Source organism: Colossoma macropomum, unplaced genomic scaffold (assembly GCF_904425465.1).
Source record: "Colossoma macropomum unplaced genomic scaffold, Colossoma_macropomum, whole genome shotgun sequence".
NCBI lineage: Eukaryota > Metazoa > Chordata > Actinopteri > Characiformes > Serrasalmidae > Colossoma > Colossoma macropomum.
The window spans coordinates 16,655,397-16,681,529 of NW_023494806.1; the positions used below are offsets into that span (position 1 = coordinate 16,655,397).

The 26,133-nt window shown below is 37.6% G+C and overlaps 1 protein-coding gene across 5 annotated transcripts in view; it reads left to right on the top strand.

The window, feature by feature from the left end:
- edil3a (EGF-like repeats and discoidin I-like domains 3a) overlaps nucleotides 1–26,133 on the top strand; it is a 253,694-nt gene that overhangs the window by 23,040 nt on the left and 204,521 nt on the right. For all 5 annotated transcript variants that reach the window (XM_036598750.1, XM_036598752.1, XM_036598751.1 and 2 more), the window contains exon 2: nucleotides 8,138–8,266. In XM_036598750.1, coding sequence (XP_036454643.1) covers nucleotides 8,138–8,266 — 129 coding nt within the window. The remainder of the gene's footprint in view (nucleotides 1–8,137; nucleotides 8,267–26,133) is intronic.

Consider the following 26,133-nt stretch of genomic DNA (forward strand, 5'->3'; position numbering starts at 1 on the left):
AATGAGTTTGCTCTGCTTTCTAGTCTCTAATGCTGGGGAATAGCATATGGCATAAAAAAAAACAGGAGAATTAGTTTCTTTCAGTGCAGATGTCTCTCATGGTTTTGCTGCCTTTTGATGGACAGAATAGGGTATTTTTGTGTTTTTTTTTGTGGGCACAAGGTCTTTCTGAAAATTATAGCAACAGGCATTTATTAACTTTTTTATTATTATCATTATTATAATACTTTCCTAACTGAGTAAGGCTGATAATATGAAAACATGCCTGACCATACAAAGCGTCCAGACATGAAACCATCTCCAACCACACCAGACATTCCTTAGATATGAGTGTGTATGTGTGTGGGAGTGAATGTGTGGGATGGTGGGTGAATGCACATATGTGAGTTGAATAGATTTTTTTTTCTCTAGGGTAATTTTTAAAGCATAGCCACACTGAACATATAATTTAATCTGCATATGCATAATCATTACATTGCCGTGTAGAAGAGCACTTATACTGCATATACAGTAAGGGATGAAAATAATGTACATATTAACATTCCCATCTAGGCTATACATTACTCTTCAGAATTACTGGCACCCTTGATGGAGATGAAGGGGGAAATAATGTGAAAAATGTCTGTGTTGCTTTTCAGCTTAATTGAATGTGACAAATAGGAGAAAACACACTGCCTTTGTTTTGTTTGCATAAATTTGACCCTAAATGAAGATTTTTTTCAATTTAAAAAGCAGTGCTTTTTGTTAAAAATAGCTATAACTAAAACAGCTACATAGGACATATAGCTATATGAGTGGACTAAAAGGTTAATCAGAAAGTATTGATTGTTTTCAGTAGCTCAATAACATTACACTTACCATGACAATCATGCAATTTCCAAGACTGAACAGAGTTTCCAAGTTTCATCACCAAAGTTCAGTGACAGCAACAGTGACTGCATGTTGCAACCAATGATTATACAGTCACATGCAAAAGTTTGAACACCACTGATCAAGATACGTGCTTTTTAGTGTTTTCCTGGCATTTTCTGTTTTTTTTTTTTTGTTTGCTATGCTTGCTAAGTTTAACTTATTTGAAAAAATAAAACAGAAAATGTCCAATAATTTCAGTCCACATTTTATGTTTTTTTTTTCAATATGTTAAATCCAGCAAACATAAATAACTGTGCATTAAAATGTGCAGAAATATTCTCTTTAGTGCATAAATACTTTTTTGACTTAGAAAATCAACAAAACATTTCACCAGGGGTGCCAAAACATTTGTATACAGCCGTATATACACTGACCACCACTGACCATTAAGTACACCTCCTTGTATCTACTTTCATTGTCCATTTTATCAGTTCCACTTACCATATAGGTGGACTTTGTAGTTCTATAATTACAGTAGTCCATTTCTTTCTCTGCATACTTTGTTAGCTCCCTACAGGACCACCACAGACCAAGTATTATTTAGGTAGTGGATCATTCTCAGCACTGCAGTGACACTGACAGGGTGGTGGCGTGTTAGTCTGTGTTGCGCTGGTCTGAGTGGATCAGACACAGCAGTGCTGCTGGAGTGTTTAAACACCTCAGTGTCACTGCTGGACTGAGAGCAGTCCACCAACCAAAAATATCCTGCCAACAGTGTCCTGTGGTCAGTGTCCTGTGACCACTGATGAAGGACTAAAGGGTGACAACACAAACTGTGCAGCAACAGATGGGGCTACCGTCTCTGACTTTACATCTACAAGGTGGAGCAACAAGGTAGTTGTGTCTAATAGAGTGGACACTGAATGGATATGGTGTATAAAAACTCCAGCAGCACTGCTGTTTCTGATCCACCACCCAAATAATACCTGCTCTGTGGGGGTCCTCTGACTGATATTAGGGGTGCATGTGTTTTTTACAGTCTGACCTGGTTGGAGTTATACAGCGGTGATTTACCAAATGATCATAACTGGATTAATCATAGCCAGCAACAAAACAGATTCAGTATTAAACTATCCTTATACTGAATAAATCAGTGCATTATTGTGTCTTCAGTCTTGTATCTTTTGAAATGCGCATGCACATCTTCTGAAGATGACCTGATAGCCTTCATCATACAACATGACATAATCATCAGCCATGTGAAGTAATGATATACAAGCTAGTGGCTATTCCATATTTACATTTAATCTCACATTTCCCATCTTGCCATTGCTTGACAGCCTTTGACATTTTGCAGGGCAAGAATTGATCTTCCACACATTAATATAATTCATACATGGACAAGGCCTCATCCCTCTAAGATTAACAACCCCTTTTTAGGGCAGGGCAGGGAATAGGCAAATAGAATCAGTGAAAGAATCCAGTCAGGAAGGTGATACGTAAATGTGCTATGGTAATGCCAATTAGCAACTGTGTCTCATTCTCAGCTCTACAATGTTAATAAACTGTGTGGCATCTGAGGGAAAGAAAGCCTTTTGAGGCAGAGAGTCAGCGCCTGTTATCAGCCTTGCATTTTAAGGCATGACTAATAAGCTCTCTATCTGCAGGTTCTTTCAAAATTATTGGCATGATATCAAGCTTCCAGAGTTTATGTATGTGCATGTGTATATTTATAAATAATGTATAAATTTTATATGGTCATAATCCCAGCAGGAGGCCCTACATAAATGTTCTTTTAAACTATAACGATCCTGGTTCCACCTTTACATCTTACGTGCCGCTTTGACTTTTTCTCAGCCAAATTTTCTCTTGTAACTTTTACATTCCTGGCTAACACATTTCAAAAGATCACGACCAACTGCCCAGTGTTAAACTGTAATGGTAATCTGACCCTGCAATAAATTTCTTCTGGTGTGAGGCTAAATCGGCAAGTGAATGAGGCACTTGCAGATACTAACCGCTGCATTGCTCTCCCACTGTTTGCAGGTAGTAAATAATTCAGACTCTTGATCAGGAGATCAGTGTTCTGGCCCAGCTGTCAAGGGTGTTCTTGAGTATTCCCAAACCTGATCACATGCTCACAGATACAGTTCTAATTATATCATCTCACCTTCTAATGTATTCCTCTGCTATCCTTAGCAGGCAGTCGAATCTGCAGAAGCATGAGTGCATCTGCTTGTGTTTGTTCATTCCATTCTCATTACTGACACATGAGTTGCAGTTGTCCCAACAGCATGAGGGTTTTTCAGTAATTCACTGGAATATTCGGTAATGCTTGTTACTTGTACCTAAGGGTAAGCTTGTCATTACAACTTAGGCAAACCTAACACATCTATAAAGGCTTATACCAAACGGCATTATCTGTCATAAAGGCTGCTTTTGACAAATTGTATGTCAAGTTGACATAATACCCATGTCAGGTGACGTTTTCTGACACTGGGTTGTGTCATGATCTTTTTTGAGTGAAACAAAAAGACATGTTAAAACAACGGACATTGTAGTATATATCGCATTGAAATAAAGCTGATGCTTATTTCTCGTAAATGATGAAATTAAATTCTTTATCGAAGGGCTGCAAAAATCCTCCCTTTTGTTCAACCAGTCTATGTCATATAGATGTAATGTCAACATCAAAGTTGGCAAATACAACCTTGACAAATGATGCCAGCTGGAATAAGTGTTTATAAATGCTTATGTAAGTCTATATCAGTTGTTATGAAGGGCTTAAGTAACCTTATGAACTGTGCTCTTCCCCTGCATTTTACCAAACATTCTGGTATCTGATTATGCTCATCAACAAATTGACTCTTTCCAATCTTATGTAAGTATCTAGACAAGATTTGAGATGTTTTGCCTAAAGAGGTGGAAAGTTTAAAGAAATGTTTTAAAGTGGAAGTGACAAGAAAAATGTGTCCTCTTACCTCTTTTTTCTGATGGAACCTAATAATAATCTGAACAATTAAAAAAATAAATAATGCATTTTTTGTATCACACACAAAACATATTCACATCTTCAAAAATGGACAGAGATTATATTCATATAAGCAGTGCATCATACATGGACTGATCATTTGCCATTTGCATGAATCAGGCTACTGCAGGATCTCATCCACTCCCTCATATCTATAATTCCTTTGTGAGAACGTTGCTAATTCCTGATGTGTTTAACGTGCTAGCTAACAATGTACACAATGAGTCACTAGTGCATACGTGCTCTGGTGGTTTGCCAAGCTTTTATGGCATAGCCAGGAAATTCACATACCCAATTTCACATTTTGAGAGATCATTGTTGCCTGATCATTAGACTGTTCAGTTTCAAATGCTCCAAAATCCCTGCTTGTAGTGACCGTATGCTGTAGGGCTTAGCCAAGAATGGTCTCATGTGGCTGTAGGCGTCAGAGGTTGGGCCCATGTTTGAGTCTTGCTGATGGCAGCTTATCATTTTTCACCCACTTGTTCCATCTGCCCATGGTTTTCTGAGTGATGTTTGTTAACCATAACAAACCTCAGTGTTCTACAACTGTCAAAATTCTCTTGTTAGGACTGTGCCATGTCGCACCTTGCATTTCTGCAAACAGTGAAATGTAAGCTGCCTCAACTGGCCCACACTTTTTCACAGTATCACGTTTGCTGGTCTGGAGCCACAGTTGACATAGTGAGTTGAGAGATAGAGAGAAAGGGAGGGAGATGGAGTTGGCAAGTGACTGCCCAGCATCTGCGACATCGATCGTGCTGGCACTCAGTCCAGAGCGAAGAAGGACGAGCCATCATCAAATGCTGCATCTGTGACAGGCAGGCCGAGTCCTCAGCCAGCTCCAAAGGGGGGAGTTAGAAGGAGCTATGATGGACAGTTGGCCTAGTTGAGTAGGCCTAGTTGCATCTTAGAACATTGTGAAAGAAGGAATGTGCAACCTGGGCAAGAACGCTGCTTGCAGAATGTATAAGTTACGCGTAGTATGACAGGGCCTTATGAATAATTTACTTTATTTATCACCGTACTCATACTTCTCCAACTTTACAGTATTTGTCTTTTGACCCAGTTTTTTTTTAAATCCTCTGAACCCCAACATAAAATACAGAACTGATAAGCTTTTATATTTTTTCACCTGTACTGCCGGGAGATCACGACTCTGATGATTCACAGTTTTTCGTACAGGTTCTGTTTTATATCATGCTTTATTCAAAACATTGATTTTTGGGACTAGACAAGTGTAAATCACCAGGATCCATCCAGCCTTCCATTCAGAGTTAAGTCCCATCCCTCATTCACCAGTAACATGTAAACATCGTCAGGGAGAACAAGCTAGCGTAACGAGTCAGCCATTAATGAGCCATGTTTCTCTAATGCCTCCATGTTTCAACTCGTTCCTCATTAAAGTTTCAGATCTCTGAAGTATAGCACGGATAAAAGGGAGACTCCCTGCCCCTTCCTTACACGCCAACTCAAAGCCAGAACACGTGTATTCAAAGCAGATGTTTAGTTCATGTTTTATGGATCAGATTAAGTGGGGCACCAGGGTAAAAACTCAGCAGGATTTTCTCGCATAAAGCAAACAGAAACGATTGGGGAGCGATTGTGTTTCTAATGAGTCTCTAGCCATGGCACTGACAGTGGTGCTGACGTGCTATCACTATCGGTAGAGCCAAAATCAACCTAAAGTCAGTAAGAGGTTAATGCAGACATCTCTGCAGAAGCTTAAGGAGAGAGACCAGGATTGACATATTCTTCTTTTGACAGTGTTGGAGAGTTTTCACAGAAAGACTGTCCATTTGACTCCATTTGAGAGGTACTGTTCTTGTTTTGCCTCGAGAATTGTGTCAGTAGTCAGTGAAGAAATGCTTTTTTGACTTAGGTGGAGATGTTGATTTTATATAATACTGACTGAAGATGTCTCAGTCTTCTTAGCCTGAGGTACTTTATTCCACATAGTATAACATTTTGGTGGAAAAGAATTCTACAGATAAAGTTGCTAATCACTGCTTGTGCTCCTCGGGACATACTGTGCTTTCTCTCTCTCACAATGATGGTATCTTTTCACCTTCTAGAAGTGGGAACTGTTCAGCTGCTCTGTAGATTTTCTTTTTTTAAATCATATCTACAGTAAAGCATTAAAAACATGTTTAGTCATCAGATGATAGGACAAGCCCTGCCTTTACTTCCCACCAAGCTTCTAACCATTGTGTGGTATAAATCTCCTGCTAAACTGTGGATGTCTCCACTGAGGAAAACGTCCTTGTCTCCATCCCACAGTGAGCAATTACAGTAGTTTGCACTTCTGCCTCAGTGCTCAGAAATGTCCCTTGCTTGGAGGTCTTTTCAGTCTGGATGGAAGCACTTATCAAGAGGGAATGAGATGGTGAAGAGACTTACTCAGACGAGGGGTCTCTGGGAAAAGAAAAAAAAATGAGACAGAAAACCTCATATCCCCCGAGGCACTGCTGAACAAGACTTTCCAAATTGCTCCTTTGCATTGGAATCCTTGGAGTCTGCTCTGTGTTTACGTTTGAACTCAGGGCAAGAGGAGTGCAGGGTAAAGCCACCTACCTCAAACTGACCAAAGCCTAGCCACACCACTGTTATTATGGGGTTGGATTGCTGTCAAACTAGCAACCATCAAGTCTTCTGAGGCTTTGGTTATAAAGTTGAAAGGCTCATGCAATGACGTCTTTCAAAGGGCCCAAAGTTAACACTAAAGCAAGTTATGGATTCTGAGGGGCTCTCTTGATGAGACTATCTTTGAAGGATTAATAGTGCTTGGTCAGTCAACCAAGATCTGTTTCCATGATATTGCATTCTAAGCACTTTCCTCATGTGTCCTGCCTTTTCAGCTTTATTTGCTCTTGTACTCTGCAGCTAACCTAATAAGGCCACTGTCCCAAATTCTGTTATGATTACTCTCACGTTGGGTGTTGAATGAATCCAAAGATGGGGAGCCAAGTCCAAAGGACCGGCCCTCAGGGTCTCCCAGATCCTCCTTTACACAAGGCTCTGCAGCCTCCACATGCTGTCACCTTTCAATGGGATATGCCTTCCTTGTAGTAACCATACCTTTCATGCCTACATGTCATCTTCCCCTGCTATGCTTTTAATTTCACCAGTTTACACATCCTCCTTCCATCCCATTTTCTTCTTGTTTAGACTCCTTTTTGTACTTGTCTCCATGTTGCCTTGTCGAGATTGTAGTGACTGTCTTTCTGTGTTTGCCTCCAGCACGAAAGTCTCTCAGCTTGTTTTATTTTCATTCCGCAGTCCCCCTGGCTACCAGATGCAAATTCCCTCCAGCCATAGTATCCAATTAGCAATATGCTGCCTTTCCTCCTCCACTCATCCTCCTCTGTCACTTCAGTGTTGTGCGATAGAAGGCTTTTCCTTTTTCCTACATATTCCTTTGATGAGAACAAATAGACCCACTAGTGTCTTAACCTTTTGTACACTATTATCTTTGTATTTCTGTTTGGCATGAGATGAATTTTCTATGCATTCTTCATTGATTTCCACCCCAGACTCAGATCCTTTAGGCCACGTTTTAATGTGGGATATATGCCTGAGTCTGCAAAGCTGCCAACGAGAAATAGGACATGTGTAAGAAAGACTCACAGGCATTTTGAACCAGAACACTGCCCACTGCTTTCAAAGCATCTTCTTCATCTGTAGTCCTCATCTGAAGTTTTATACATCTTTTCACATCTACCATACTTTGACTGCTTTTATTGTGCAAACTTGTTTATATCATAAGATTTAGCGTGTAACATTTAGGCTATATGGCAGTGTTACAGTTGATGAATTACTCCCACAGTGAAAGCAGCAGCAAACTCACATGGTACTATTTTAGCACGTCATGTTTTATATGCTGTGCACAGTAGGATCATGACTGTAAGTGAATTTGAGGCAGGCCCACAGGTCAGGTGTAAACAGCGAGGCATTTCCTGGTTCAGTTCCAAGAGACTTACATTCCAACTGACACCACATAGCAATGTATGTCACAGTCTGAGTTACATTTCTCCATTGAATACTCATTTTACAAAAAGTGTTTCTTGTGGAACACAGATGCTGAGAGGTGTGGAGGACATTTTTAGTGGGGTGCAATTTGCACATCATTGAAATCAATGCAGCAAGAAGTTAATTAAGTGTGAAAGATCAGAACCAGGTGCTCTTGCTACAGCTTCTGAGAGATACAGAAGGCTTCACCCATTTAACACGCTTGTTTTCTGCTTTTGTTTGAAGGGGAAACATGCGAGCCAAACCCGTGTGAAAATGGAGGTGCCTGCCTCACGGCCATAAGCAATGAGGCCTACACGTGTGAGTGTCGTCCAGGCTTCACAGGGCCCAACTGTGCTAGTAATATGGAGGTTGGTAAGTGACATGAGAACTACTACTGATTGTTACCATTGTTGTTGGTCTGCTACAGTGTTGGTTAGCTTTGCTGTGGCTATGATGTTGCCTACTTGATGTACTGAGAAGGGCAGAAGTAACTGCAAGAGGTCTTTGGTGACTGTCACACTTGAGTGATGCTATTTCTAAGGTGTTTGCTGTCTATTTATGGATACATCATATTTGAACAGACATTAGCGAAGGAAGAGAAACCATACTTAACCATGAAACCTCAACCATTTGTATGGAGCTTTTCGAAACCCAGTATTTACATCTAACACACATTGATCTCTCAAAAAAACATTGTAAAAGTCTCAAAATACGTGAATGACAATAACAAAATAAACAAATAATTATTTTTATTTTGGCTATATTTTATATTTTGTGTGAACAGGGTTGAGAGGGTTGCATTGTGTTGCTGATTACTGATTGCCTGTTAAAATATGCAATCTGCAACCTAATCCTTAGGATTATAATAATAAATTTATAAAATCTGATCACTTTCCATTGATTTTTTTTCTTTTTCCCTTAATTTTGATGACAAAAATGGCAGACTGTTTCCATGTGATGAAGATATCCTTTGCTTCTCACAAAACAAATGTCAAAGTGTCATTGGTAAACCAAAAGCAGTGTGAAGAGCGCTGGCCACTAGGAGGCCAATAGAAAGAGGTTCACTTGTTTTTGCATTATACAACACCATTACATGAATTCTATTACTACTCAAGTGTGTGTGTGAATAAACAGGCTTTACTAAACCATATAAGGCATTGTGAACAGGACACCCTGTAGTACACAGTGTATTGTTCTTCTGGTGTTAGCTAACACTGTTAGCATTTTTTGTGCTCCATTGGTGGGCAAACCCCACAGCTTTTGTCTCTCCACACTGCTAATTATTCTTCTAAACACAAGCCGTGCACTTCACAGTCCTGCTAGTATATGGTTCTCCTTTTTCCAGTCCCCATGTGGTGATTAGTAATATCCTTTTACTTCCTTTTCCCTCTTACTCATTCTCTCCAACACATTCCCTACCACTTATGCCTCCTCTCCCTCCAGTCTAGCACTCTTTAAATGACTGCTTTCCTGCCATCTACCAGGTGAATGTTTTATTTACTTCACACACAGCTCAAAAAGTCATGAAAAATGAAGCATGTGAGGTTGCTCTCTCGCCTGGACCACATGTTCAAAGAAAGCCACAACTGTGATTCTCCAAACCAGTGAGCAGCAAGACACACTGAATGGAATTTGCATGTTAACACTGCATTTTTCTGTCTTTTTCACTCTTAATGGAACACAGAGTGTGGGCCGGGCACTGCTCTTCTTCCTCCACACAGACTATTTCAGCAGGGAATATTTATGGTTATTACCAAAGATATTTGCAAACAAGGCAATACTGAATTTGAGTAGAGAAGAAGTATTATAAATATGAGCTGTGGGCGTATTATTGCATGAAAGTGCATAAATGTTAAGTGGCAAAAAGTTTATTTTCTAAAGCTATATTTATGCACAATAGGGCTAGAAAGTTTCATATCCCAGCACTCCTGAAGTAACTTGATACGCATTGTAATAAGAGAAGAAAGACGTTAGAACAAGTGACAGTGTAATGATTGGGCCCAGCAGGTCTAGGTCCACACATTTTTATCTTTTTACCAAAACGCCACTCAGAGTGACTTACACTATAATAATCTTATAAATAAATAAGCCAAAACATGAAATGAGAGTGAATTTGCTAAAGATGTGACATATTCAGTGTTCTTTTTTTTGACACTGACCAATAAAAATCCCAGTTTCTCCAATAATCATCACTGTGAGGGGTTTGCTAAGCATGGCTCCCTCCTGAGTTCATGAGTATGAGTTCATCGAGTACTGCATTAGCACTCATATTGTCACTATTTTGGAGATAATTGAGGGGAGAAAAGTTAAGTGGATATAAGGACTGGAATGAACGGCTTGATTTATGCACAGGGCTGAAGTGGGACTTGTTTTCAGACTGTGAGTTACATGATGCACACCGGGCTAACCCAAAACTCCACACACATGCACACACACACACACACACACACACACAAAAGTGTAGGCATTACATCAGGCTGTAGGCTATTCCTAACAGCAGCGCTGTCATCACCCTACATATACACATTTCTATGGTGATACAAAATAGCAATCAATCAGAAAACTGGATTCACATAAACACAATGAACACTGCAGCACAATCACTATAAAGCATGCCTCCACTCAGCACAGACACAACTTCTGTGCAGAGAAGGTGTTAAAATCAGACATTTGAGATGTAGAAAGATGATGAAGAACAACAAACAGCAAACTTTAAAACTTAAACCTAATTGTCGCAAGTTAAAGCATATTCCCACGGTGTTTGTCTGTTTATGTCTTACCTGTACTGTTAAACGTTTGCTTTGACATTTTCACAAAGCCCATTATAGCTTTTGTAGTAAAGGGAGCATTGTACGTACCAAATTTACAGAAAACTGATGACAGCAATACTTTTTTTTACATTGTTTTTAGCTTTGGATAGGTAGAAAACAACATAATTTAAGATACGGGTATACCTCTAAACATCCCCATTTACATCTTTTAACCACAGCTGGAGCTTAAATTTAAAAACTGGCATGTGATAACAAATAAAGGCTTGAAACAAATGTAATAAACTCTGTAGAGCCCTGCCTGTTGTGTCAGCCAGCACCAGATTGGTACTGTGATCAGGTATTGTGGCCAGATTCACATAGTTACACTGAATTTGATTTGCTGATCTCTCAAGGCTGATGTTAGCTTTTTAATCAAATATCCGTTCCAACTTAAACAGTGAAGCAGTTTGTGCATCCAGGTGTGTGAATGTAACTGCTACATCATTTAAGGTGAAATGGGAAATGAGAATGAGAAGCTAACATCAGCTTCGTCTAATCTCTAGCCACTGTATGAGATTCACTTACTATTAGCTAAAGATGGTGGGCTGCTGGTTTAACCTCTAAATTACTACAGATATACACTCAAATGTAACATTCATAGTTTGTTTGAGTGTTTGTTTGATTATATGCATTAGTTTCTATATTAGCCTACAATTACCAGCCCAAAACCACCCTCCCAACTCTCTCGATTACGAGCACAAAAGTAGTTGTGCACACAATATAGGATTAGATAAATGCAGTAACTGCAGTTATTCAAATTTGAACATGGCACAATCATTAACCAGTTCATTAGCACGTATGTGCCAGAAATCACTAGCATATGAAAGTTGTGTTGGTCATCATTGCTCCTGGGTCTTAAGCCAGAGATATAATTATTACTATTTTTTTCCTATTATGAGATGGTACATGGTCTGGTCACGTGACAAACCAGTGCATTTTTTTCTGTTTGAGTTAAATATGCTTATATTAATCCTATTATATTAATCCTTCTGCCCAAGGCAGTGAAATTCAAATTCATCACACCCACAGATTTGTCGAGCCCACCTAAACCAGCAATCCTGGCACTGCTACCATTTGAGAACATTACAACGAACCATCTGATACAAAATCAGCAATCTTTCTGGCTTGACAATGATTTGACAAACTGCCTATTTTCTTACATCAGCTAACAGATGCCTGTGCTAGCTAGCATCACACTGAGTAATGGGAGGGAGAGCCATCCTACCCATCCAGAAAGATCAAGGCCAGTTATGCTTTCTTGGACTCCAGGGAGAAGCCTATAGCATCATCGGGGATGGAATTCATGATCTCCTGATGATAGGGCCAGTGCTTACACGGTTGAATGGCTAAAATCTGTTTAATTTCGAATGGGAGGTCCAAAAAAGTCTTGTAACAATTGTGACTGTTCTTGGTACATAAAACCACTCAAATGTCATGACTGGTTCTCAGAAAAGATAAAGTACAAGAGGACTGTAGTAAATGTTGTTTATTCTCCTGTAAAATTACTATTACAGGTGTTGATATGACAGTGATAGTATGCTGCAAATGCACTGGCTTTGTCCTGTGTTTTCTCTATCCTATACTGTCCTCGTGCTTCTGTCCATACAGAAACCTTTAAACTCGCTCACCCAGTCTGACTAGTTGCCATTCTCTAGACTGTAACGTCATTGTGGAAAATAGCTGTAGTTGAGTAGAGTGGTTTCTCTAGCTCCATTCTTTGTGTCTTACATATGGTGGATCAAACAAAATCAAAGTGTTTTTTTTTTTTCATTGCTCCTTTTACATCTTGCCTGTGGTTCCTCTGTAATGGATTTAAGCGGTTCCTGCAGACTTCTTATTCTTTATATTAAGGCCAAAGATTATGAGCAGTTCTGTAAACACAGCTGGCTTCTACAAGACATTTAATGCAAATAAAAGCCTTCTACAGGCCTACAGGGTTGATCTCAGGTGTTTGTGAGACAGCGTTTATAGTGTTGCTGTAAACATGCAATACAAGACATTTTCCTTAAAAAAAAGTCTTAAACGCTTCCTTTGGGCTGTTTTTCTGGACATGCTTTAATCCTGCTCATTAGCAAGTCTCTTTTAGCACTCATACCTCACTGCAAGTTGAACTTGCTACCTTAACCCCTTAAAAAGCTGGTGGGCCCAAAGTTTTATTACATACTTCTATAACCTAAGAATAGTTTAGCCAGTTTGCGTTGGACTTCCTGTAGTTACTGAGTAATAATCCTGGGGTTAATACCATGAGCCATGGTCCAAAGTAAGTAGTCTACAGCCTGAATTATTCATTACCTGATTTGACTCAGCCTTTTGCTTTGCTCTTAATAAAGCCATTCTCAGCACATGTATTTGAGCTCCTCATCCTCATTAATAAAGCTTTTGCACCTCTAAAGACTCTACTCACGGACAGCTGTAGCACACATCCTCTGTCCTGGCTCAGTTGGAAAGCATTAATTAATCAAAGCAGCAGGTTGATCCCTCTCCAATAATGAGACTGGCCATGGAACATCAACATATTGGGTTTTGGGAGCCTGCTAAATGTCACAGCTTGCAGTAATTGGAACTAGGGGAATCTGTCGCCTTGGTCTGCATTTCCTTTGGTAAAAAGGGATTATGTAGATTTTATACATATGCAATGATAGAGGTTCATCATTAGCTTCTGAATGATTTGGAACGTCATGCTGGAATCAGCAGGTTGTGTTTATTGAACTTCTTAGAACAATCCTGAATTCACACCAGTGAATGACGAACGCTGACCTATTCGGCGTCCATTTTTTTTCCATAAAGAAAAGAAAGCAGGCATCATTTGTGTGGCAACATAATCAATAATTTATTTTTTTTTAAAGATTACTTTAGATATTGTCCAGTCCTAATTTAAATGAAGGCCTAATTTTCAAATCATGGCTTTGAATCACTTTGCATCACATGAGACTTTAAATGATCATACCCAGTGGAGGGATATAATCTGATAAAATGCTTGTTATAATGCTATGGTGTCTACTATAGGTGGGTCTTTACTGCTTTGTATGGGATCCTTAGCATATTTTATGTCCACATTTGAACACCATGAACATGGATTACTTCACATATATCCCTTTAAAGAATCGTACTTTGCAAGAAAAGAGTAAAAAGATATAAATATAAGCATCATAATGAAATTCTACATGCTGTAAGGCAATATAATACTGAACAATTTTACTTATGAATTGATAGAGTATACAGTCATATAATAGATGTTGTTGGAGTGGAACTGTTACCACATATTAGGATATTAGTAGCTAATTAGCATTATATTATCAGATACCATCGAAGTGCTTGACCACTTTTTATAATGATGCAGTTTTACAACAGGTCTAAAACATGACAGCACAAACAACAAATGTGTTTGCTGTGGCAAAATCACATTAACATGTTTTTAACCCTGTTGGCAGTGCTGTTGTACTTGAGTCTGGACTCTTTATTCCTTGTCTTGGACTTTTCTATAACATTTCTACTCAGACTTTTTTCTAGTCATGGCCACTAGTCTTGCCAAAATTAGCCTTTGGTCTCATCTGAGATCAACTGCTGCTTTAAAATATACATACATATATATTTTGTATCTGTTTGTGTTTGATTTAGCCAAATGGTATTGGTTAAATTAATTCAGAGCAGACACTGAACGGCAAGGAAGAAGTGAGACAGCTTCCCTCACATCTGACTAAATTCACAAGTGTAGCCATACTCTAAACTTTCAATCCATTCCACATTTATGTTTTTTAAGTAGAAGAGAAGCAGTGTTGTAGTTGGGTACATACATTCTGAATTTTTACTGGGCTGTTTCCGTATGCTGAGCTTTAATGGTGAGTTTATGTGTAAAACTACTTGTATTTATGTATACCAACATTGTATTCCATAGATCTCACAAGTCGAGGAGAAGAAAAACTTCACCCTAGTTTTGAAACACATAGTAAACTTTGATTGGTTGGTTTCAAATGATGCTTACTGCATCATTTTGTTTGGTTATTTTTTGCTCATATGTATGGATACTGCCACTGAAATCAGAGATATGATTCTAACTAAAAATAAACTGAGATTAAAAATTAATGTGAATGTTGATTGAGAAAAATAAATAGTACTGAAGTGTTACTTGCATTACTCTTTTAAAAAGATGGTCCTTCAAGGGTTATTTGGTAAAGATGATTGTATATAGAATCATGCTTAAATGGTTCTTCGCATTGTGAAAATGGTGCTTCAGATTGATGAAGAATGTGTCGCATGTAGTTCTATATAGAGCAGTTTTGAAAAGGATTCTGTATACCTCCAAAAAGAGTTCTGATGTTGTTTCAATGGGATGAAAGGCTAGTGTTTTGATGGACATAATACATTTATCTAGCAGAGCTGGTGTGGATAGAACCATTGATTGGGAATATCATCACTATCAGAACTACACCTTTACAGGAGAAGGAAAAAAATATTCTTAACTTGTGAAATATGTTAATAGAACAAGATTTTTCCAAGTAATTTTGAGCCATATGTGTTGGTCAATTGATCTTGAAATTTTAACACAAGCTGTAAATGATGCAACAAAGTAAAGTAAAAAAAAGACATGTCAGCAATGACATTCAGTTCTTGTAAATACAGTCAAATTGATAGAACTGCTTCTAAATCAGCTTTTGTAAATGGAGACACACAGTTGATATATCAAAGCCAATAATGTAGGTCATTAACACTTAATTGATATCTTTTCCAGGTATCATGTCCAATTTGTACCTGGAGGGCTTACACATGTGTTCAGCACATGAAAGCACTGGCTGAGTTACAGAATTAGCACACCTGGTATCTCATTTGGGCACAAAAAGTAGCCAAAACAAAACCATGCTGTTTTAGCTTCCCTAAGCTCAACAAATAGCTTTCAGCCTGCTAAGATGGTGTTGTTTGCCTCTGCGAGTGATTTTGCACTGACGAACTGTGCTATTGAGCACCTTCCTGCTGTCACTCAATAGGTTTTTGGCAAGATGTAGAAAACATATTGATTGCGAGGGAAAGATGCTGTTAGCCATGCATCTATCAAATCATGTGTCTGAAGCCCTGCTTGGGCACTGAAACAAATAAACAAAAGCCTGACTTATTATTTAGGTGAATCACTTAATATGTGATTCATTGCTTTTCAGGACAGAACTTTGACAACCTCAGGTTTTCTGAAGTTATGCATTTCTGAGGAGGTTCGTTTTTTCCAGGAAGGATGAGAAAGAACAAAGTAATATTTAGTAGCAAGCGGCTTGAAGATGTGTAATGCATCTTCTAAGTATGCTAATATGATCCAGATGAATGAGCGAGGACTCAGAGTGTGTTTCTGTAAGTAAGAGAACCCCTTGAAACCCACATGTCAACAGAGCAGCCTGTGGTTTTTGTTGATGGCTTCACCAGGCACCCGGGCTATGCTGACCAGTCTGGAAAATGAGACCAAAGCTGAACTCCGAAAAGAGTAAGGGTTGGGCTCTGAAAGCACAGATTTTGAAAATGGACTTAATGTATTTAGTGCATGTGGTTTGTTTCTCGGTGTAAACACCTTTCTACTGAGCAAGCTTTTATAGGAGAGAGACTGCAAGCTATCAGCAATTAATGTATAAATAGCCTCATCACTGATGACTGAACATTTAATGGTCTTATTAAAAAAGATGAAAACACTTTCACTGGTTTGCATTTATGGGGCTCATTTGTGACTGCATGACTGTGTTTTGGTGTAGTTTACAAAGGATTTCAAAAGTTACAGTTTCTAAGTTTCAGACAGAGAAAAAGAGCAAGCGGATTTTCTCCCGGATCCCAGGAGATATGTGTTGAGATTCACTGGAAGACATTGCTCTACACGCTTCTGGTTCTGCACTGCACAGACAGTCAGTATTTCAAAGGCCACGCCCCATGAAGGCCAACAAAACAGTTCTCATTTGGAGTAATAGAAACCAGACCACTTTTCAACATGTAATGCTTCCCTTGATTTAATTCCACTCAGTGTGAGTGAAGTCTATAGATAGATGCTAGATTTTCAAGGAAGAATGCATCTCAACTGAATTAAATTGTAATGCAAAAGTTTGAATGTTTTGTTGATTTTTTAAATGAAAATAAGTTAGACTAAAGGCATAATATGTATACGTAAGTATGAAATGTACCATTACTTTTGCACATGCCACATAGTATGTTGTATTTTCTCATCAATATGTAAAGTTCAGCAAATAAACAGTAATTGTGCATTTAAATGTGCAGAAGTGTGTTCTCTGTAGAGGATGTGTTAAGTTAATTGCACTTAGAAAGTCAACAAAATGTATAATTTGACTAGAGGGGCTCAAAAATTTGCGTACAACTATATATCTTTCATGCATGGTGTCCACATTTGGGAATAGTTCTGTAACTTTTATATTTAAAGGGATTTAAGAAGTCTTAAAAATATGGATGTTTTTAATAATCCATGCATAAAAGGGTTTTATGTTGCCAAGGAACTGGCCAAGCACACGACTAACTAGCCACTTAAGCTCGAATCTATAAATCGGTCTGACATGTTGGCCCAAAATCTCTCATTTGGTTTCAATGCGGTTGAGATCTGGTGACTTTGAAGGCCATAGCTAATGATTTACATAATTTTCATACTCATCACACCATTCAGTGCCATTCAGTTCACCATTCAAAAGGGAGCAGGGGCATTGTCATCCTAGATAGGACCACTTCTATCAGGATTGAAATATTTCATGTATAGATTTGCAATGAAGTCATCTCAACTCTGTGTCCATTGTGTCTATGGCATTTTTGGTCAATGTAGATAACTGACAATTGTTAACTAAATTATGGCAGTGGATAACTGCGCTGAAAAAAAAACGGCAAAAAGTTTGGAAGCAGTGGTGCCAGACAAAACCCATAAATTAATCATTTTCTCAAGGATGGTAAAAATTGGTGAAATTGTAAGTCACTTTATTTACTGTAATTCACCAGTTTCACTAGTTTAACTAGTTATTCTGACAGTATTTTTCCATAATAAAAACATTAAACCATTAAAATAAAAGCAAATGTCTGTGAAATAAAGGTAATAATTTGTTTGTTTTACATTCTATTTTTACAAATTAACAACAGCAGTGTTTAAATATAGTACATGTGTGGTTTATTTACCTGCATTTAAACTTTTGCCTAAAAAACAGCGTTGATCATTGCATTTTACAGAACTTTTTTATGTGCATTGCAGCTGTAGCCTAAAAATACTTTGCATCTATGTTTGCATTTATGCACCTATTTAGGTTACAAAGTGTTGAATAAATTATTATAATTTATTGCAATTTAATACTAATAATTTGGACAGCAATCTTGGAATGTGATCAACCTGATAACTGTAACATCAACAAAAATATTATCCATTCTGAAAAAAGTAAAAAACAAAACAGTTGTCCAAATACAGTTTAATTCTTTGTTTGTCTGCTAGAAATTATTTAGTGAAATACACATGAATAATGTCCAGTTTTATTATAAGAGTAAACAGTAAGATTTTTACTAACATGTAAGATTTTTCTCATGCAACTGAGATACATTACACATTCATGAACTTAATCAGAAGGTCCAAGGATGATGTTACGTTGTACATTTTCAAGCTGACATAATAACCAAACTGCAAAACAGATGAGGTATACATTTTTATATGACAGATAGCAGTGATCACACAGTCTCGTGGGTTGAAAAGTGTTCTGTTCATGTTGTTAGATCTGACATTGCCATAGTCCTCTCTGAGCTAAATAGGTTGCAGAAATTGAATTGAAATGTTTCTCATTCTGCTGACCACCAATACCACCACTGTTAAGTAACAACAATGATATGAGTGTCACATTACTGTTACCATTGTCAATACAGATAGCATAATGCTTAGTGTTGGCCAGTCGACTAACTAGAGTACACAGCAAAAATTAGCTTTGACATAAGCTGTCATGACATCAAACATTATGACAGTTACTGGTAATGGTAACAACGCTGTTATATTATTGAACAAAATCTGTCATGACAACTTATGACAATGTGTGACATTTGCCATGACATGTTTATGTTTATGGCATTGTTATCTTATATTCAAATAAAGTATTACCAAACATGCAAGGTTGCTTTTTTGAACACCTCACAACCTTGATGATTAGCCATAATGCTATCTGCAAAAATATGCTCCCTCTTTTGTTCTGTGAATTAAATAGTCAGCTAGGTGACAAATAACATAATGCATGATAAGATTCTTTGTGTTTTGTGTAATTCCCAGTTTCAATGGCACAAAGGAACTGTGTCTACTTAGGTGTTATTCTGATTCAGTCTGTGTCCTTGTGTCCGAATTCCTTGATGCACTGCTTCACCTTTATTGTGCCAGCTATCTGCTTGGTTGAATGAGCTGGCACCTTGATGTTGGTAATAGCTGGAATAGCAGAAGGTATAATAAAATAACCTTTAAATACCTTTTGGCACCTTTGTATGAACGACAAATGTGAGAATTTGAAAGAACTTTCTTTGAGAGGCTGTAGCCCTGGGTGAGCTTCAAGTTAGTAAACTTAGTTGCTGAACTTGGCAGTAGAGCAAAAAACATCTTCACCCATAAGCAAAGCGTTTAAAGTAAATAGTTTCCATACTTTCACTTAGTTTTGCCTTCTAGTTCTGATGTAACCAAGGATATCAGTCGCAATCTCATCTAATGGTTTCTTGTTTGGTTTCTTCTTTAAAGTATCATCATCAGCTCAACCTTGTCTGTAGCTCATCAGAACAGGCTGAATGAGCTGAATGCCTAGAGGAAAATAAAATTAAACCTTATTGTGGAATTCAAGATGACTAGCATGGAATGACTTGAAACTACTGGAAACGTTTTACCCATAGAAATAGTGCTCTAAAAATGGTTCATTTTGCATTGGTCTTGGCAGCAAACACCAATTTGTTCTATCTCGTTGGGGCACTTCCTCCACATTACTGACTGAAGAAGACATTGGGCCTCATTCACCAATCTCTTCCTAATCTTGTTCTTTGTTCTAAATTTGTTCTTGAGAAAGGTCCTAAGAAAAAGTTTATGTCAGATTCATGATGTGTTCTTAAATCACAGAATTGTTCTCACCTTTCTGTTCTTGAGTATGTGTAGATTCTGTTCTTACTTAAGAACAAATCCTAACTAAGAAAACATTGGTGAGTGTCAGAGTCTTTGTAAAATCTGCATTCATTGGTTTTAAGAAGAAATTTCTTACGTTTAGTGAATGAGGCCCGTTGTGATTGTCCCTTATTGATATCATAGGGGAGGGCAGGGAACAACCTAATGTGGTGCACAATTTAACATGGACTTTTGACGTTGTTTTACAAGGTCAAGCAGCATGTGCCTGTGGCCACATTACCACCATTCAGAGCAAATTGTTAGCATTTTAAAGAAATTTGTGCCAAAGAGTGTTTTCAGGGCATGTAAGTAATGTTTTTTCAATACAGGTTTTTTGGTTACTGAGCTGTTTGTGTAAATCACAAAATCCAACCTTATATTACTTTGATCATCATCTTGTTGCCTACAACATAGTATCATTTTGAAGCAGCTGACAAGCTCACAGCAAGTGCTAGCTAGGCTTCAACAATTGAGCGGTCTATCTGTTTTACAGATAGATAAATTATAATGCAGTATGGTTGGAAAATATATTTGTTTCTTACAACATAGAATTATATTGAATTAACTTTGCTCTAATTTTTTTTTTCTAGCAAATGTTATAACTAACAATTATGCCTGCCACAATTATCCTCACCCATGGGGTAAATTGTAACAATACACTACCCATCATTTTCAATGGAATTATACATGAACAGTAAGTGTTAGAAACATATTTCATGTGTCCATGTGTAGCAAAGATGTATATCTTGCTTGTATAAAAATGTAATTATTGTAACTTAAATATTTTCAAAATTATTTCACAAAAAACAAACAAGTGTTAGGTTGTGCCCCACTCATTGTATAAAAACACTATCTAAAGACATAAATAGGTTTCAGTAAGTTCCAGGTGACTGCCAGAGGCAGAGTAAAGGTCACTATCTTACACCCACAGTGTCACCAAAGGACATCTATTGTGCTTTGAAACACATCTGATGGTCAGTATGAGCGAGGCAGAACTGCCTTTGTGTTGTAATGGTAGATTCAAAATGGTCACAACGTGTGGATTCCAGCTGTAAGTCGCCATTAACCAAGCATGCACCTCATCACTCAAGCTTCCCACAAGTGGATTAGAACACTAGTGAAATGATGATGTTGAGGATGTATATTGACTGGCTTGGTGTGAGAGGCTGAGGCTTGGGAGGTTGTTTTCTTTTCTGTCCCAAAAGCCCTCCCTAACAGTCCTGCAATTTCTCAAAGGTATCTTGTGGTTTCTGGCAAACTTCAAAACATTAAAAGTGAATGCAGTATTTCTTTGGCATACACATTATGGACATTTTCTCTCAACAAACAAGCATTTATTTGTAATAGATGATCATTTTTGGCTGATATTAATGAAAATGAGGCCAAACGTTTTGACACAAACTCAAGAGCAAATAGACCACACAGTTTCATTTGGTGATCGGCCATCATGGAGATAAATGCTGTCAGCTCAACACAGAGATTATTCTCTAGAATAGTCATGATGAACTCTAGCATTATTAGAATACACTGTTTTCTTTTTCATTAGCTTCATTTTTATCTTCTGTCCTTCAGATGGGCACATTATTGTAATCCATAGTGGCCAAAATGAAGTCAGATAATGCAATTTAAGGCGATAGCAACTTTCTTTTGTATGTAAAGTACCAAAACTCCTATGTATGAATATTTTGGCCTTTACTGTTGGAGGGTATTTAATTAGGATTCTTGCAATTAATGTTGCCACGTCTGAAACTGATACACATATACAAGTGCATTCTTTCAATAAGGAAGGTAATAGTAAATGACACAAAGCCCAAAGATTTTCTTGAATGTGCAATCATAGCTTTCTGATGTAATCAGCAAACTGGTTTATTGGATGTGTGCTGTCAATTGAAACCTTAACTTTTGTTCATTGCAACTTTGGAGAAGTTTGTGGAAAAGAATGCAAAAGAGTACCATCTCATTTCAGCAAAAGACTGTCATTCCACACATTTGAAGTGAGATAGATGTTGAAGGTTGTTCATTAGAATATTCTACTAAGAATACTGACAGCAGCATATCAGGATAATGATCCATTATGCAGTTTTCTGTATTGTACACTGACTATCAGCAGTATAAAGTGGGCAGTTATGGCCTTTCAGTCTTCACTTAGAGAACTCCTCCAACTAGCAGATACTGTTTGGATTGCTGACATTTTTGGATGGCTACATAAACACAAGCAATTACCAAAAGCAAATTCCTAGCCCATTGAGGTTAGATTTATCTTTTTTTTAAATCCTGTATTGTATTGTGGCATGCCTATGTTTACTTTGTGTTAAGAAGAAATAGTTACATGCTTATTCTAGGCTATTTACTTCATTAGAAATGCTAGACTTTTTTGGGGACTTTTATTGTGAAGGGTGGGGCTAGGTTCTGCAAGGTGGTGTTGTAGCTAATGAGTGAGAGAGCCTAGCCTTGAGTGAAGAGCCGTGAGCTAGCCTGAAAACCCTGTTTTCCTCTTTCTGTATGCTGTTTTCTGAGTAAAGTCAAGTAAAGCTGCGTTACAGAGCAGAACTTTGAGTCGCCCATGTTTTCTGCATGAGACCCCCTTGTAACAATATTATATATGTGAATGCTCCACCCCTAAATGCATTCTTTCACAGCAACTGTTGCAAGATTGGATGATCTTTACAGAATGTTGACAAAATGCATTGAACTTAAGGAGATACTGTAGCAAATAAGCAGATTGGAAACACCAATGAATTTGCCACTTTGCTAGCATTAGCTTGATTACATGACAAAAATGACACCCAGTCTTACCCAAGAGTGTGACCTTCACATACATACAAAATAAGCATATTTTCAAATTTATACCACAGTCCAAATGCAGATATTTTGGCGGTTGTGCTACAATTTCCTATTAAATTGAATGAAACTTTTGCCAACATGTTATAAAGCTATGGGCAAAGCATGGTTTGGTCAACTGAATTTCAAATCAAGATCAGCTGGATTTCATGAAGTGAATCAAAGTAGGGGCATTTTCACAAACAACAACACTATGAGTGAGAGAAATCATGTACCTCAATATATCTAAAAAAACACCACTGATTTGTACCTGTGCTTTAACACTATGTTTGAACAACAGACAAAGTGAAAGTAGATTTGTCACTCCCCGAGGCTGGTGTTGTGTGGGACGTGACAGGGCTGTCAGTCTGTCTGCTGCTGTGCTAAATGGAGATTAGATCCATTACCCAGATTGCTTGTGACCTTGTCTTGATCTGTTGAAGAAGCTATGGTACTGCCTGTGCTCATAGATCAGCCTCATAACAGTCACTAACTTTGCACTTCTAACCATGTCATTTACCAGATTTCAATTAGAAATGAATACTGACTGTGACATTAAATTGCCTATAGAATTTTGAGAATACTGATATTTGTGGTTCTAGTTCTGTTAGTGTATTCACTTGTTTCTTCAGAACTGACAAACAAATCTGTTTATTTCCATCTGAAATGAGCTGCCCTGCTGTGTAACTTATACATTATAAAATCTTGAGGGTTTTTTTTCTTGCAGCTATAGGCAAGTTTTTTCTTTCTTCTTTTTTTTCATGTGCAAAGTCCTGTCCAACTCACTTACAACTACAGTTCAACCAAACTTTCCTGTTCATTACAAATCTGCAGCAACACTTCAGCATAAGGAACATTATAATGCCCCTGTAATGCATAGTGTTGTAGTCAAGACCACTAGAGGCAAGTCTGAGTCAAGACCAAGAACTGGACATATTGAACGCAAGTCAAGACCAGTACTTCATAGGACTTGAGACTGAATCAAGAACAATATTTTGTAGGATTCGAGACTGAGTCAAGACTGAGTGCCCGAACCAAAGACAACAATAACATTAGATTCAGACTATTTTAGAATATAAAAAAGGAAAGAGGAAAACATTTTATTAATTTGTAGTACATATATATTTTATGTATACATGATATAGTTTAATACATTATATTTTATAACACATTTGGTTAAATATAACATTAAATAATACACAGTGTAAAAACTAGCAATGCTTGTTAAGACTTAATTATTTAGTAGTTGATAATTAACTGCCTGCTTATTACCATATTATTAAGCAGTAATTAAGGTGAATTAAGACAATGATAACAATCATTTGCTTCTGAAAGCCACAATGAATAGTTGAACCAAGACAGGTTAGTAGGCCAATATTATTTGTTAACCTATTATTATGATAATGTGACTTGAACTACAAAGACATTTAAAATATTTGTGTTTCCTTGGTCTTGACTCTGTCTCAGTAAGGCTTAAAAAGAGCATTATCTGGAAAACCCTAGTGACTGCTTAATTATGTAGTAATGGGCAGCTAGTTATTTAGTAGGCACTGGCTCGATAGGTTAGTTACCAGGTATTGGTTTGATAAAGCTTAATAAGGGCATTCCAAAGGCATTTTAATGTTCTCCAATACTGAAGTGCTACCCAAATCAGCTTTTATTCATGAATTCTTAGGACAAAGTCTGCTACTGATTACTTTGCAGCCAAGTTGGCTGATGCCCCAATTTTTTTCAGCCAAATTGTAAAGCAGTCTTTCTTTTTTCAATTAATTATTGTTTTACCCATTTTTCTTCCTAATTTAGTCATGTCCAGCTCCACCTGCTAGTAAGGTCTCCCTCTATCACACAGTGCTACCAAGCTGGGAGGGTGAATGCTAGCATGTGGTTCTTCTGAGACATGTGAATCCATCAACACACTTGGAGAACAATGCTAACTGCTAGCATCATGCTGAGCGATGGGGGAAAGTGAGTGCCATCCAGAGAGAGTAAGGCTAGTTATGCTTTCCTAGACTCCCAGGCACTCTTGGAGTTCACACTTTTTGGGCTAAATGAATGCACTGTAATGAGCCACATAGGCTGGTGGGGGCCTGACACATTTATACATGGCTGGTTCACATTATTTATGTAATTAAATCATGACATAGATCAGCCTAAATAGTAATAAATCATGCTAGGAATGAATATTGGCCGCATGACAACTACATTACATAATGCTGCCAAACCAGTGTACTGTCCAGCTCAGACACTTATGCTTCTTCATTGACAGTATAAAGTCAAGTCTGATGTATTTCCTCAGCTGAATGCTATGGAGAGATAGGATTTAAGTCTATTGTCAAGTGGCACCCGGCTGTCCTCCTTTAATTAGCTTACTGAGTGTTAAGACGTCCACTGTTGCTGACCTGGACCTAGCCCTAGGGCTTCTATTTTTAGTAGGTGCTTATGTTACTGGAGATATCATCTGGGCCTACAAATAGTTTTTATATTCATAGATATTTTTTTTTGTACATGAATTGTTTGAGATCATTTTCTGGCTCATAGAACTAAAAGTCAGCTTTTGTGGCTGTTTCCAGAATAAATAAATGTTCCACCTCCAACTTTTAGACTTTTAGAAAGTCTGCCATAGTAAATTTTGCTCTATTATATAAGCTTGAACTATGCATGTTTGCTGGTTTAAACATGTCAAAATGTTCAAATTAGCATCTAATAACTGATTATTACTGGGATACTTTGCATCTCAAATTCCCATTTTAAAGTATTTGCACATAGAGTCATATGTAAAAGTTTGGACATCCCTGGTCATCTTGTTGGTTTTATAAGTAAAAAAAAAAAAAGTATTACACCTACAGGGAAGACATTTAAACCTAACATTTTTGTGCAATGTTTGGTGCCTAATTTTATTTACTTGAGATTCAAATAGTGGAAAAAAAACACCTTGTAGGCTGAATTTTATGTTTTATATTTTTAGATGTACTTATTTTTATTTAGAAAGAAAAAAAATGAAAATGTCAAAAAATTTGACCAGGTTTGCTCAAACTTTTGCGTGCGACTGTGTTACATATTATTACTCTGATATTATAGCTTTATCCTCATGTATTTACTTATTTCACACCAATGAGTTTTTCCTTTTCTGCCTTAATTATTTATTTATTTATTTATTTATTTATTTATTTATTTTTGTTTAATATTTTTGTTTATTTTACCTATTAATTGCTTTCCTTGTTCTGTATTTGGATTGTCCTTTTTAGGACATCTCTATAGAGAAGTCGTGTGTCCATTGTGTTGTTTCTGTACTCTAATTCACCGTGCTGTTAAACCATCTATTAAATCACAGTCAAATTTCTCGAACCCTCCACGGCCTGTTTGTTGACATGGCGAGTTCACGGCACCGTGCATCATCCGTGGCGCATGTGGTCACACTGCCGGCCCCACGGCAGCTTTGATGATTCACTCGAGTTCCCATAAGTCACTGCAGCCTCTCCCTGTGTGTC